The sequence below is a fragment of the Grammomys surdaster genome, unplaced genomic scaffold (genome assembly GCF_004785775.1).
Source record: "Grammomys surdaster isolate TR1022 unplaced genomic scaffold, NIH_TR_1.0 229, whole genome shotgun sequence".
Classification (NCBI taxonomy): Eukaryota; Metazoa; Chordata; class Mammalia; order Rodentia; family Muridae; genus Grammomys; species Grammomys surdaster.
In genome coordinates, this window is record NW_021604674.1 from 2,471,855 (window position 1) to 2,488,328 (window position 16,474).

The 16,474-nt window shown below is 42.3% G+C and overlaps 1 protein-coding gene across 1 annotated transcript in view; it reads right to left on the minus strand.

Annotated features, from left to right (window-relative positions):
* The window catches only part of Cpeb3 (cytoplasmic polyadenylation element binding protein 3), a 183,262-nt gene that overhangs the window by 137,445 nt on the left and 29,343 nt on the right, over window positions 1-16,474 (minus strand). Inside the window, exon 2 of the mRNA XM_028773477.1 lies at window positions 8,212-9,293. Coding sequence (XP_028629310.1) covers window positions 8,212-9,282 — 1,071 coding nt within the window. The 5' untranslated portion in view covers window positions 9,283-9,293. The remainder of the gene's footprint in view (window positions 1-8,211; window positions 9,294-16,474) is intronic.

The window sequence follows — 16,474 nt, forward strand, 5'->3', positions numbered from 1 at the left end:
CTGGCCTTACTCAGAGAAATCTACCTATCTCAGTCTGGGATTAAAGATGTGTGTCACCACACCTAACTCTCAATAAACTATTCTTTAAAAAGTTGTGTGGGCCAGACATGGTAACACATCTTTAATCCCAGCCAACCTGATATATGTAGAGAGTTCCAAGCCAGCCAAGAGGGACAAAGCAAGACCTTGTCTTAAAAAGAAAGAAAGGGAGAAAGAAAGAAAGAAAGAAAGAAAGAAAGAAAGAAAGAAAGAAATTTGTACTATATAATACTAACAACTATAACTGTAGTCTCTTCAAAAATGTCAAAGATTTGATTTCTGATGCAACTTTGAATAAAATATTTACTTTAGAAATAACATTTTTTTGCCGGGCAGTGGTGGCACATGCCTTTAATCCCAGCACTTGAGAGGCAGAGGCAGGCGGATTTCTGAGTTCGAGGCCAGCCTGGTCTACAGAGTGAGTGCCAGGACAGCCAGGGCTACACAGAGAAACTCTGTCTCGAAAAAACAAAAAAACAAACAAAAAAAAACAAAAAAAGAAATAACATTTTTATTGTTATATAACTGGATGACATAATTTTAAAAATGTTTGACTCTCCAGGGACCCTGCTAAGGTGAAGTGTAAGTTCAGTCTATGTGCCTTCCATCTACACTGTACTGATGTACAGAGGCAGTCCAGAGGAGTAAGAGCAGCCATGACTGGAGGCAGAGGGCTTAGATTTTCTGTTGTTTTGTTTTATTTGAGACAAGGTCCTGGCTGTCCTGGAACTCACTGTGGAGAACAAGCTGGCCTCAAACTCATAGAGATCTATCTATCTATCTGCTTCTGTGAGTGCTGTTATTAAAACGGTGTACCCCACTGGGCAAAGTGCCTGGTTTCAAATCCCAAATTAGTAAATTACTATCTATAAGATCTTGAGCAAACAATGCAAATGTACTGGCCCTGAATTTCCCAATCAACATCGTGAGGACAACAGTCTTCCACCTCAAAGAAGCTACATGTGAAATGACTGACATAGGTCCCGGCCCATAGGTGCATTATCAACTGCACCACCAGGTGTAGAGGATTGGATAACTGAGAATACTATCACACAGAAAAAAGAACATATAGGATCATATGGGAGAATACGATCATAGGAAAGAATACATGGTATTATACAGTAGTTTGAGATATTTAGATTGTGATTATGAACTCATCCTATTATGACAACACAATCCTAAGCAAACAGAAAAAAAGAATAAATAACATCACACAAAATTTTGGAGTTATTGAATAGATGGCACTAAATGAAAACACTGGTCATTTATACTGTGATATGTTTACACAGAGACACCGATCATCATGACAGTAACAATTACTGCAACCCAACTCAAAATATGTTATCATCATTTCCATTTTATAGAAAGAAATATTCACATAATTTGCTCACATAATTGTGACACAGAGTTGAATCCAAATCTTACTTTTGACATAATCTATCCACCTGAACTTGGGCAAGTCACATACAAGAAACCTGATTTTCTACTCTGTAAAGTGAACTGTATGGTTAGAGACTCAATGCTGTCAAAAGTCCCTTCTAAACTTCCTTGGACAACAATATTGCTCAAATCTAAATTTACCACATAGACAGCATGCCTCAGTTCTAGTCCTTTCACAGACATAGGCTCTCCTGCCTCATAACACAGAATGTACATGTGTGTAGTTCCCTCATTGGAAGGTCCCACTATTCTTGAGCTCTGCTGACAAAACACATCATCAAGATACACCAACCTAATAGAGAACCTCAATAAAGCCAGGAGTGGTTGTATTTGCCTATAACCCCAGACAAAGTAGGAGAAATTTGAGACTAGACTGTACTGAATGGCAAGACCCTGTTTTTCCCCAACCTCCACATATTCCCGATACCCCTCCCCCAAACCTGAGAGTGGTGGGTAGTACACAACTGTAATCTCAGAAATTGGGACACAGGGAGAAGAGCAATAGGAGTTCAGCACCTACGTTAAAGGTGAGCATGGTAGCCCTGCCTGAAATCCCAGTATTAGGAATGCAGAAAGGCAGAAAAAAGGCATATCCTAGATGCTTAGGGCCCAGCTAGTCTAGCAAAAACAGTGTCATGGTCAATGAAAGACCCTGTCTCAACAATTAAAATGACCAGCAAATAGAGGAAGACATGAAAAATTGACCTCTGGCCTTCAAATCCATACATAAGGGTGAAGGAACCTGTAAATACGCAAGTATACCCACATACATATGCACACAAAAAATAAACATGGAAGCCTCATTAAATAGTTCTATCACAAAATCCCTTTGGAGTCCAAAGAGAACCTGACTTAAATGAATTCTGACAGCACCAGCACTGCAGGAAGTTACAGACACATTAATTCTATGACCCCAGTGAAGTCACTCACATCTTAGAACCTTGCTTATTTACAGAAATGAAACAGTTTTTAGATACAAGTAATCCCTAAGGCAGCAGCCATCTCAAGGTAGGAAAACCCAACAGGTTTATTAGAATAAGAAAGCCCGTATGGTTTAGAAAGCCACACTGAAAACAGTGATTGCTTTACAAAACAAACCACCTTAACATGGCTGTTAAAGTGGTGGTAAGAAATGTCAAAAGAGAAGGAAGTAGAATTGCAACCCAAATGATGTGCTTGAAGTCAGCACTCAGGAAGCTGAGACAAAGTACCTTGGTCAACCTTGGCTATATAACCAAGTTTGAAGTCAGCTTGGACTATAAAAAAAACCTGTCTTGGAAATAGACATACTATATAATTGAAAGTCTCTTTTTTGGCACAAGGAAACTGGTTTTTTTGTTTGTTTGTTTGTTCTTATATAGATCTTTTTTAAAGTTTCTTTTTAAGATTGTTTTATTTATTTATTATATGTAAGTACACTGTAGCCGTCTTCAGACACTCATATGAGGGCATCAGATCTCACTGCAGATGGTTGTGAGCCACCATGTGGTTGCTGGGATTTGAACTCATGACCTCTAGGACAGCAGTCAGTGCTCTTAACCACTGAGCCATCTCACCAGCCCAGGAAACTGTTAAGAAGAACAAAAATTAAAGACCTGTAGCTGGTGGCTCACATTTTATAATCCAAGCATTCTAGGGGCTGAAGCAGAAGAAGATTCCCATGAGTTGAAGGCCAACTTGAACTATAAAGTGAGATTCAGGAAAGTCTGGACTATATAGTCCATCTCTATCTCAAAATAAAAAATAATGATTAAAAATTGAAAATAGAGTCAAGAGAGATGCCTCAGGGGTTAAGAGCACGCACATACTACTTTTGCAGAGAACCCAAGTTGATTCCCAGCACCTACGAGTTAGGTCACTTACAACCACCTTCAACTACAGCTCCAATGGGCCCAACTTTAATTCCTGACAGAGGCAGGTGGAGCCTGGTCTACAGAGCGAGTTCCAGGACAGTCAGGGCTAGACAAAGACACTCTGCCTGGAAAAAGTCAAAATAAATTTAAAAAAATAAATAAATAAATAAATAGTAAGATAAGATCTTTTAGAAAACTGGCATTCAATAAATTAAATCTCTCAATTTAGGCCAGGTATTGTGATGCTTTCCTGTAATCTAAGTCTCCAGGAGGAAGAAGCAGGAAAAGGGAGGTTCCAGGTCAACCCTGGCTAATGGTAAGACTTCTCCAAACAACAGCAAAACAAAAATCAGACAGGCATGATGATACATACACACCTTTAACCACAGATTTTGAAAGGCAGAAAGACAGGAGGACTTTGGTAAGCTCTAGGCCAGTCAAGGCTATATAGTGAAACTGTTTCATAAGACAAAACACAAAGAAAACCTTTTCAATCTAAAGAAACAAAATACCTTTAGTCCTAGAAAAACTATTTAAATAAATGCACAAACATGAAATTCTGCTCATTAAGAACTGAGATGCTTTGCTTTTTAAACATATTTGACATTAGAGAAATGGCTCAGTGGTTAAGAGCACTGGCTCGGCTACTCTTCCAAAGAACTTGGGTTCAATTCCCAGCACCGACATGATCATCTGTTACTCCAGTCCTAGGGGATCTAATGCCCTCTTCTAGCTTCCAAGGGCATGGAGGTAGTATACAGACATACTTACAGGCTAAACACATAGTTGGCATGTTACAACTTAAACCAAGTTGGCAAACTTACAAGCCAAAGTACAACTAAGTTATTTTTCTGGTTCTAGTTATACCTCTAATGTTTTGCTTTGAGACAATATCTTACTCTGTAGCCCAGGAAGACCTCAAACTCATGGGAAACCTCTTGAATTAGCCCCCTGGGTCCTAAAGTTACAGGAATGAGTTACTACTCCTGAATCTAAAACTTTTTTTAAGAAACAGGATTTTGCCAGGCTGTGGTGGGTCTTTAATCTCAGTACCTGGGAGGCAGAGGGAGGTAGGTCTCTCAGTTAGAAGACAGCCTGGTCTATAATACAAGTTCTAGGAAAGCCAGGGCTACACAGAGAAACCCTGTCTTAAAAAACAAACAAACAAATTTTTGCCAAACATAACGGCACATGCCTTTAATCCCAGCACTTGGTATGTAGGAGGCAGAGGCAAGAAGATCTCTGTGAGTTCCAGGACAGCCAGGAATATCTATGCAGAGAGACCCTGTTTCAAAAACAAAACACAACAACAATAATGAAACCCAGATTTTTCACAATGGTGGCCAAAGCATCATCCTGCCTCAACCTCTTTTGACTGAATATAAGTGTGGACCACTCAATCCAACTACTCTCAATACAATGTTACTTAAAAACCATAAAGGTCTAACGGGAGAGGTGCAGTGGCTTAGAGCACTTACTCCTCTTCCAGAATCCAGGTTCAATGCCCAGCACCCACATCTGAAGATTACTGAACATAATCCTAGCTTTAGGGATTCAGATGACCTCTTCTGGCCTAGGCAGGTTCCTGCACATACATGGCATATACTCTCACAGATAAATACATATAAATAAAAAAAAAATCTTTAAAAAAAAGACCCTAAAGAACTGTTTTAAATAAGAAATAGAAATGAGACACAGAGTACACATAATTTTTCTTGAAGCCAAGCAAAAATTGTTTAATTTTAACCAAATTACTTGATCATTTTTGCCCACTCAATAGTACTACCATCTATCACAACGACAAAAAAAGTGCAAAATACAATTGTGTTTGGCCTTAGAAACATCATTGGCGAACGGTTTGTTGAGAAACATTAGCAATCCTCATGCTACTTCATACCAGGGATTGGTGAAGAGGGAGGGAGGGAGGGAGGGAGGGAGGGAGGGAAGGAGGGAGGGAGTGTGAGCTAGTTTTCAAACATATGTAGAGGCCAGAGGTCAGTGTCTGGTGTCTTCCTCTATGAAATCTCACAGATTTCTGAGCCAGGTCCTCTCACTGAACCTAGAGCTCACTGGCCAGAAAGCCTTAGGAGATCCTTCTGCCTCCATCTCCAGCATACTAGGGTTACAAGCATGTGCCACAACACCCAGGGTTCTTAATGTGGATGCTTCAGACCAAAACTCAAGTCCACATATGCTTTTGTGGCAAACACTTTACCAACAGAGCCATATCCCAGGCTCCCAAGATTGGTGACATTTTGGATTATATTCTTTCCAACTTCTTCTTCTTCCTCCTCCTCCCTCTGGACTTTGTTTTTCTTCCCTTTTTTGTTTTGTTTTTGAAGACAGGGTTTCTCTGTGTAGCCCAAGCTGTCCTGGATCTCACTATGTAGATGATACTACCCTCGAACTCAGAGATCCACCTGCCTCCGCCTTCAAAGTGCTGGGATTAAAGATATGCATCACCATAAAGTCCAATCCCCATTTAAGAAGTTAATTAATAAATATTGGTCATACTCAGTAGCCAGATGCGACATCTCATAACTGTAATCCTACCTGCTTGGGAGGCAGAGGTGAGAGGACTATTTGAGTCAGGAATTCAACAACAGCCTGGGCAATGTAGAAAGACCTCTTGTCTCAAAATAAACAAGAAAAAAAAACTGTATTCAGATTAAATAAACTTCTGAGAGTTTAAGAATTTATATGGATGGCAAGATGGTTCAGAGAGTAAAAACCCTTGCCTTAAAAACCAGCCAGAGTTTGATGCCAGAGCTCACATAAAAGTGGAGAGAGTGGACTCTATAAGGTTTTCCTCTGATCTCCAAACATGCACCAGGCATGTGAGCTTGCACACACTCACACTCACACACACACACACACACACACACACATACATACACACACACACTCACAAATTCTTTAAACAATAAGAAGGAATTTAGATTATCGTCTCTGAGTGGGTTTGGATAGAAAGCCTCAGAATAAAAAGAGAAACTGTCAAGGCAGACAGCCCCTTGTTCCAAGTACCAACTACAGCAGAACCTGTCCTGCTCACCTCCCTCCACCTACAGAACTAATCCTAGTTATGAAAATAAACTTTAGAATGGAAAGAAACAAGATATGAAAGTGGTAGGAGTCTGTAACCCTAGGAGGTGGAGGCAGGAGGATCGGGAGTCCAAGGTCATCCTCAGCGAACAGCACACTCTGAGTCAAGCATAAGCTATATGAAAGCCTGTCCCAAAATCTAGAACTATGCCTCAATAGTAAAACACCCTACTCCCGGAGGAGCCTTCTGAAAGCATGTGAGAAAGAGCCTTGCTCACTGAAGTCTCTTCTTAGGACTAACAGTGTGTTCAACATGAGCAGAAACTAGGCACCAGCTGGAACAACGCCCAGAAAAAGCCCAAACACAAACAACAAAACTCGCCTAGACACAATTTAGGGGTTTATGGGTCTCCTTGAAGTGTTAAGAACAAAAATTCTTAATCTAGCCTAGAGTAATCCCATTTCCGTCAAATGATACAACCCATCCCCAAATATCTGAAAGGTAAAGACCAGCAAATTGAAGGCTCCATCTGTAGCAGATGGGGCCTTCGACCTCTGTCAAACTTCCAGTCTATCTATCATCTGTCAGCAGGGGCCAAAGGATTCCTTTTCCTTCCTTTCTGAGACAAGATCTTGTAAGAAACCCAGACTGAACTGGAACTCCCAATCCCACAGCCCAGCCTTGGTGCTGAACTACAAGCTTTTACCACCACGCCCAGCCTTTCTCTTGCAAGGGAACCTAGAAGCCTATGGACTTCACAGGTCCAGGGAAGAGCCTATTAGACAGCAAAGGTTCCCAATGAACACATACACTCAGCACCCCTTTCTGATCCAAAACGCCCAGGATCCTGTCTACTGTTGTGGCTACAGACTACATGAGAAAGCAACAGAAACAAGGACACTTTGTCCATTCAATCGTTTTGTCGGGAGCACTTCCTGGATTTTTCATTGGCATTTAATACCAAGGCACAAGACTCATTTTTCATTAAAGTTGCAAGACTTTCACTTTGCCCAGTTTCAAATGGTGTAATTGATCTGCATTGTCTTAAATAACCCAACTGGTGAAGGACACTGCAGCTTTAAATATTTCAGTGCTAGTTAGCAAATAGACTCCATTGCAATATGGCTCTGAAGGTCGTGTCCTATTGTCTCTCTCCTCTGGAAAAGAAAATTCTAAATCCTTCTTTTAAGTAACATGGGAATAGATGCCCCTAAAATTTCTACTCTTTCCACTTCTGTCCCTTATAGTTCCGAGTGTTCATTGGAATCTCACACTCGTAAATTTTCCTGGCAGAGCAATGTTATTAGTGATTCCAGCACCTTAGACATAAACACATGTGTTTACATTAGTTTAGTTGGGCATATGCAACTAATTCAAATAGTACCATTCAAAGGCAGTTAACAAACCAGAGTGGTTTGGGCGTGGACGGCTTTCGGCACCTTGAACCTAGGATTGCGTAACCTGAAAATGTGTAGCTACTTAAAATGATTGGAATCTCAGCCTACTCCTCTGGGACTACTCCCGCACCTGACTATACACTTGCGGCTTAATTTGTCAAAGGAGGCCAAAATAAAAAGCACAAGCACAGTGAAGGAGGAAATGAACTGAAAGAAAAAAGACCCTTTCCTACCCTCAAGCAGTCACAGTGTCCCCTCAACTTCGTCCCCACCCCCACCCAGATTGTGTAGAATAGTCGTGGTGAACCAGAGGATTTGGGGGGGGGGTGCTGGAATTTGCTGTGCCTTCTAAACAACAGCGGGTGGGTCGATTAAAATAACCAGGAAGAGGAGAGAAACATGCAGCAGGAAGGAGTGTGCAAGAGCACAGGGACTTTACCTGAAAAGGCAACAGATTGTTACCATTATCGGTCCGGAAAGCGTTATCCTCCATCCAGGACTTGGAGGTGAGTGGGGCTGCACGAGGGAACTTGGGTGGAGCGATCACATTGCTGGAGAAGGGCTTTTTGAGCGGCGAGATGGGGTTAAGCGGAGAGGGTACCCCCACACCTACGCCCACGCCCACGCCGACCGCGCGGCGAGGGTCTCGGCCCGCCTGCAGGCCACCCCACGGATTGGACGGAGCACTCCAGGCTGCGTTCACGCTTTGGTGCGTATTCCAGCTGGACGAGGCCGAAGAGGCGGCAGCCGCGGCCGCAGCAGCTGCGGCGGCCGAGGATGAGGACGGCTTGCTGGTCATGATGGGCTGGTGGCCGTAGGCGGCGGCGCTCCTCTGCGCATAGGGCGCCTGGCTGGGGCTGGCGGGCGAGCGGCGTTGCTGAGAGGGCTGCGCCTGCGGGGGCTGCGCGGGCTGCGGCGGCTGCGGCGCTGGCGGCGGCGGCTGCTGATGGTGCTGGGTCTGCGCCAGGCCGATCTGCGGCGAGAAGGTGCCTCCGAAGACTGGGTTGACGTGGTGCGGGAAGTTTTGGAAGAGCATGGTCCCGTTGACTGGGGTGATCCCCTGGAAGAAGCTGTCTTCCACCGCGTTCGTAGTGCCCGTGGACCAGGTGCTGCCGAAAGACGGCGACAGCGACGCTCCGGGCGCCGGGGGCTCCTGCGGCGGTGGCGGCGGCTGCTGAGGGGGCTGATGGAAACTCAAGCCCGGCAGGAGCGGCGACTCCATCTGCATCTTGTCGGGGCCGTTGGGGGCTGGTGGAGCCGAGGCGGGGCTGAGGGCCGGCACTGCGCTACTGTCTTCGGGCTTGGGGGTCTCTGAGGAGAGGGGCGTGGACGGGGCTTCGGCTGCACCGGGCTCGGGCTGGAGCTGTTGCTGTTGCTGCTGCTGCTGCCGCGGCTGCTGCGGCTGCGGCTGCGGCTGCGGCGGCTGCTGCTGCTGCTGCTGCTGCGGCTGCTGCTGCTGCTGAGACTGGGGCTGGGTTTTGCTTTTGTCCATCAGTAAATCATCCTGCATGGTTTGCGCAGCTGAAACGGGAAGAAAGAGAGATGCGTTATTGTCAATGTGATCATGAATGCCCCTCACTGAAGCGGGCGGGTGTTTTACTTGCGAAAATCCAGTGCCACCGCCACTAGCCAATTGCAATGCAAATCCATAATCTCGCATTTAGAAGAACAAGTCGGGCTGCGGGGCGGGAGGGGGGGGGGTGGAGGGCTCGAGCAAGGTCTCTAAAAATACTGTGAGAGCGTCTTCACCCTTTCTGACGTCTCGGTCCCTTTTCTGTGTTAGTGAGAGATGTGCTTATAAGACAGAAAGACAGCAATTTCGCCACGTCTCTTTCCCCTTCACCGGAACTCAGAGCGTTCACCCTGCAATGAGAAACTGATTCTGGTTCCTGTTTTTTCCCAAGCACCACCCTCCCCCAGTTATTTGCATACGTCAATAAATAGTGCTGCGTCCTTCAGCAAGGTTAAAAAGACTTGGTACACGACCCTCTTTCCCCTTCCCCAGCTGGGGCACTTAAAAAAAACATTTTTTAAACCGACTTAGCCCTCTTGATTAGCAAACTGCCTTCTTGCCTCAGATGATTGTTTCATTTGGCTGCAGCGAACCTCGAGAGACAAAATCTTTGGCATTTGTTGGAAGAACTCAGCTGCACAATCATTCTCTGGCCTCTCAGTAGCGGCAGCTACTCCATTTTGTTAGGAGACGTTTTAATATAAAAGAAACCTCAGATTTTAGAAAGATGAAAATCGCCGGGCGTGGTGGCGCATGCTTGAAATCCTAGTACTCTGAGGGAGAGGCAGGAGGATCAAAAATTCAAGGTCAGCCTTAACTACTTAGCCAGTTCGAGTCCAGTCTGGTATATTAGAAACCTAACTCAAAAAAAAAAGTGAAAACCTACTGAAATGTTTAGAAGTGTTTGCTTCTTATTACTCTAAGGATTGTGGGTTTTCTGCTTATTCTCCGATTTTCTCGTCTCCAGTTCTGCCGTCCGAGTGATTTAATGGCTTCTTGGCATTTCAGGTCTCTACAGGAGCCTGAGAAATTCTCTGCAGAGTGGAGAAATGCTTCTGGTTGGATTTGAGGTCAGAGAGAGGAAGGTGGGGAGGGAGGAGGGGAGAGAGTCTGTGAGATGGAGAGGGGGCGGGACTTTAAAAATGCATCAGAGATTTAAGTAGACAGTCAAGATAATTCTGGGGTTGCCAGATTTTCATTTTTGAATCTTCCTGCTGCTGCCTCGGTCACAAGACTGGCAAATTTAGAATCCATTCTTTTATCACTAGTATTAGCAATGAAAGACTATGGTTTGAGGACCCTGAATTACCATATGCTAGCAACTGTTAAAAATAGAGGAGTACAAAGTCCCAAATTCTCATACATTGTAATTATAGTACATTACCCTCACTGCTTCATTTAGCCATATAAGGAATGTATGGTATTTTCCACTTCACATAGAAGGGCTATATTCACCTCTGTCATACAACCTGTTTTCTTACTCAAGGATGAAAACAGTAATCACTCAAAACCGAGAGATTTCCATGCATGTAGTTATCACTGAATGAACTTATCTCGGAATATATTTAATTGCTTTAAATATCTGAATATTACAGGGCTGAGACCTTGCAAACAAATATTTTGAAATGTTAAAGGAGCTATGACCAAACATATAATTATTTTTAGATGATGATTCAGTACAATTGCAATAAAGTTATTAATATATTTAATATAGTTAATTAACTCATATACTGGAGAAGTATCTTTCTTGGGACATTTGTAAAGGGCATTTAGACACGCACAACAGTTCTGCCTTTGGACTATTCAAAATAACTCTTAAAATGGAGGTGGTATCGCTCTTAACTATTACACAAAGGATAACAGACAAGAAGTTGGATTCACAGTTCTGTTTTATTAAAGCTATCATTAAAGTACTTAACAGATACCATCTTTCATTTCAAAGTTTTATATACAAGGAGCATAGTGAGCTATGGAAAACACTTCACTTCTCTCAGTCACCTTACTTTCCTTTCTATTCCTCTCTTTCCTGCATCTTCCCCTCCCCTAGAAAAAACCCAGCCCAGTATAATAGAGCATGCACCAGGGATTGCCTGCTACTATCAGTAAAGCTTGCTTCAGATTGCTTTTATTTTCCTCAGTTCCCTGTATCTAAAACAATGGCTTTGACTAGTGTTATAAATAGAGCACAGAGAGGAGAGTGGACTTTGGAGGCAGACAGCACAAAGTTCCATCCCTGCCAAATAGGGTGGTCACAGAGACATTTTCCTACTTCCTTCTTACAGTGCTGCAGTAGACCATTGTACTTCTGGAATTTCAGTGCTTTGATAAGCTAAAATTTTCTTTACAATAGCTTTATCATCATGGCTGAAATATGTACTGGATTATAATTTTAGTATCACCCAACTATTCTTATTGCTTGTATTAAACACTTTTGTTAATGTCTTTAGCTTAAACTGCATTAAACCCCCAAGCCAAAAAGTAACCTAGACTCAGAATATTTTATAATAGCTTTAATTAATAGTAATAGCATATCATTAAAATTTCAAAATATTATAACAAAACACTCCATTTTTTTCAGAATGCTCTTTAAAAATAATACAAATTTTACTTTCCATATTAAATTCACTCGGTCAAGGTCAAGACCCACCTTTTAATAAAAGTAATCTTTTAAACAAAAGCTAAGTCAGTGACTACTATAAAATTTATAAAGTCAATATGTAACATCCTTAAATAACTGCCTTTATAATTTGATTTGGGGGGGGTTGCTTATATATAGCAAAGTCTGAGAAATAGATTCCTGGTTCCCCTCCCCCACCGCACACAATAGACCGGCTTTTACATGCAATAACCCAATTTCAAGTAACAAATTCATAGTAGCAGTTACCTTTAAGTGTCCAGTTTTTAAAGATCGATAAAATTGAAAAAACGAATAGTATTTATTTCTTCTTTCGGGTTGATTATGTGACCGCTCTGGAAAAGCACTTTGACAACTGTAAGAAGAGTGAGCATGCGCACACAGAGAACTGTGGGGGCTGAAGTCCTCCTCACGGTACTCTGCCTGCCGGCTTCAGCACATTCAGCCAGGAAAGGAGGAAGCCTCGTAAATACAGATTCCAAGGGGGAGAGTTTGTGCCCGGATTATATTATAGCCTCCTAAACAACCTAAATCAGGAGTTGTTGAAATAAAAGAAGGAAAAATAAACTGAATTGTCAACTTGATTTAGGAAGCAAGGCTAAAAGAGAAAGTAGATTGTAGGACTCAGAATAAATAGATCCAGCAAAGCTACCTTAAATGGTATTATGATGGTAATGGCTGGGAAGCCAGCAATAGGAACCCTAACAGAGAGAAAGAGATCAGGGTGTGGAAGAAAAAGAAAGATAGAGCACTACTGGGGAATGAAAACACTTAAAGCTCCCACTCCTGCTGCTTTTGTGACACAGCAGACAGACAAGGCTTCCCTACATAGACTAGGCTACCTGGATCCTCCAACCTCACCCTCCTAAGAGCTGGGATTATAGATATGTACTGACACACCTGCCTAAAGGAAACACTTTTAATACAGAATTTTTTAAACATACCTTAATACAAAATGTGCTACTGACCTTTAAAGACAAAACTCGGTTTTAATCACAAATGCTGGACGCCTTACCTATCAGAACTGATTGACTAGAGATGGGGTCTCCTATCTACTTACCCCTAGCTGTCTGGGAATTGGCTGTGTAAATCAAGCAGGCTTCAAAATTGGAGCGTCTTACTGCCTTTGCTTCCCTGGTGCTGGAATGAAAGGTCTGTGCCACCACACCCAGTTCAGGATTTCTTTGTATTTAAATTTTTACTGAATGAGCAAAGCCCACATTCATAATCCCAGCACTGGGATCCCAGGCTGAAGCAACAGAAGGCTCAGGAGTTCTGACAGCCAGGGCTATACACAAACCATAAAAGGGCTGAGGAGATAACTTAGTTGATAGTCTTTGTCCTGAATGTATGAATGTATGAGAACCTGAGTTAGATCCCCAGAATCCATATTTTAAAAAAAAGAAAAGAAAAAAGAAAAACAAAACTAGGCATGGCAGCATAGCACCCCCATAAACCCAGAGCTGGGGAGGTGGGAACAGGTGGATCCCTGGGTCTCTCTTGCTGGCCAGCCTAGCCTAATAGGCAAGCCCAGTCCAAGTTGAGAGATAGTCTTTTTAAAAAGGTCTATGGCCATGTCACCCTGACCTCCACCTATCTCTTCTCCTCTAAGCAGGGCCTGGTTAATACTTGGATGGGAGGCTGCCTATGATAACCAGGTACTGTAGGCTCTTGGCCTCCCCTTCTTTCCATTTTGGCCACAACCGTGGGCCACTCTAATGTGTCCCCACCCATCTCTACCCCAGAAAATAAAATGGTAGACTGCTCCTGAGGAAGCAACCTGGAGTTGACCTCTGGCTTCAACTAACACTTACACACATGTGTGTAACCCCCACATACATAAACATGCATATACATATACATGCAAAAATAATCCTACCTGTATGTTCTGATCCAACTCACTTTATTTTTACCTGATACCTTGCATTATTTCATTATTGATCAAATAAAATTCAACTCTTTCACTGCAAAATAATATTTGATCAGATACTAATTAGTAAATAACTTAAAACCTTAGGCATATAACTACATTGGACAATGACTTCTTCGTTCAAGTTAAAAAAAAATATGCAGCTTCTAGTTAGGGAGAATTGTATTGGGGAGATACTTGGTTGTTTTGAAACAGAAGTTGATGTAGTCCTGGCTAGCCTTCAACTTGCTACATAGCTGGAGATGCTCTTTAATTTCTGATCCTTTTGTCTCTACCTCCCAAGTGGTAGGAAAATAGTTGCTACCACACAAAGCCTTTAATTTCTTTTTATTATTAAACTTGGTATTTGATTTTCCCTATTTTTACCTAGTGTTTTCAAGGCCAGATCCTGCAACATGTTAACATCAACTGTCATTATGTATAGCTCCTGAAAGTAATAGCTCAAGAGCTAAGTTTGATCACGTAGGTACAAGATAATATTTCTGTGGGATCTGGTTCCATGCGGTTCAACCATGGGGTTCAGAGTAAATGTCAGTTAATGACTGTGCTGATTGAACTTAGAATTAAATACTAAGCATCATTTACAACTGTCATAATTTTCTATTTCCCTTCCTAACTTGTGAGTTAGACAGACAGTATTATCAGACACTACCAATTCCCATCTTTAGTACTCTTTGGGTCTAGTTATTTTGTTTCTTCGTCCTTCCTTCCTTCCTTTTGTTTTTGGGTTTGTTGTTCTTGTTGTTATTGTTGCTGTTGCTGTTATTTTAGTGAGTTTTTGGTTTTGTTTTGTTTTGAGACAGGGTCTAATTGTGTAGCCTTGGCTGGTCTAATATTTTCTATGACCAGACTAGCCTCAAACTCAGAGAGATCCGTCTGCCTCTACCTCTGCCTCTCAATCACTGAGATCAAAGGTGTGGGCATCACTCAGATTGTTTTTGTTTTGAGACAAGGTCTGGCCTGGCCTGCAACTTGCCATGTAACCAAAGCCGACTTTGAACTTCAGGTCCTCCTTCCTTTCCTCCCCCTCTCATATGCTGAGATTACAGAAGTGCACTGCCACATCTGGTTTATACAGTGCTGGGATGAACTCAGGGCTTCATGCATGCTGGGCAAGCCCCAGATCAACTAAACCACATCCTCAAACTCTCTGTCCAGTTATTTAAGGGATATGATGTTATGTAAGGAAAAAAAAACCAACCCTAATAATTTAGGTAGAAGTTAAGTGTGGTGGTGTATGTCTATGATCCCAACACGTCAGAGGCTGACACAGGAGGATTCATACTTGCTCCAGCATTGACTATAGAGACTTTGTTGCCTAGCCCACTACCTTGTACCACCCCCCAAAAGATTTTATCTATTTTTTAACCATTCAGATGCATGTTTGAAATAGTTTATTTGAACATTTAGTAATTCAACTAACCTCAAGTGCAGATCTACTGGTAATTCACAGGCTAAAAAAGATCAACTTTGGTGAGTGATAATGAGCACTAACCATACTGACTGGAAACTTACTGTACTTAATAGTGAGTAATTAATTTTTGTTTTCTCAAAAATGAACACTCAAATCTAAAAAGAAAATAGCTCAAGCACGAATACCAAAGAATACATACCAAGCAAACACAGGAGGACCCTCAGCAAGGACAAAGGCTCTCTCTCTATTCAAATATTGGTTTTGTATATGTATATATATGGTATTTATGTCTGCATGTGTAAGCACACGTATAAAAGGCCAGAGACTGACACTGGTTTTGTTGTTGTTTTTATTGTTTTCCACTTTATACTGAGGCAGCGTCTCTAGCCTCATACTTGATCCTAGAATGGCTGATTCCGCTGATTCAACTAACCTGCTTACTCCAAGAACCCATCTCAGTCTCCTAAACTCCAAAACCAGAGGGAGGCAGCCATGCCATCCCATCATGTACATGGTTTCTGGAGATACTTGTATAGAATATGCTTTTCCCACTGAGCCACCTTCCTAGCACCTCATTTTTTATTTAACCAAAATAGTCAAATACATTTTTTTTGAGACAGGCTCTCTGTAGCCAAGACTGGCCTTGAACCTCTGCCACCCAGGCATGAAACAGCACACTCAGGTCATGTACACTTTGTTGGGCTGCTTTTCTCTCTCCTTACTAGCACCACACTCCTTATAAATAAACATGGACAGTGTGTAAGGTTTTTCTTTCTTTTTAGATGGGGGTCTCACTATGTTGTTCAGGTTAGTCTCAAACATAGGGGGCTCAAGTAGTCCTCCTGTCTCAGCTTCTTAGGTATCTAGGAACAGCAACTGGCAGAATAGTAGTGAACAACACAGCCTTCTGAGTATTGAAAACAATAGATAATGCACCACAATTCTTAGTTCCATATATAAACAGATAAGTGGATGAATGGGTGGACTTTCAGATAAAGGATATGTTTATATAGAACAGCCAAAATTCTAGTATAAACTACACTTCACTTAGAAGGATAATCACAGTAGATGTCTACCACAGGCACAAGCCTATAATCCCCATCATCTTGGAGGTAGAAGCAAGAGGACCAGAGGTTCAAGGTCTTCCTCAGCTACATATTAAGTCCTAGGCAGCTTGGGCTACATGAGACACTGTCTCAAAAAACAACAA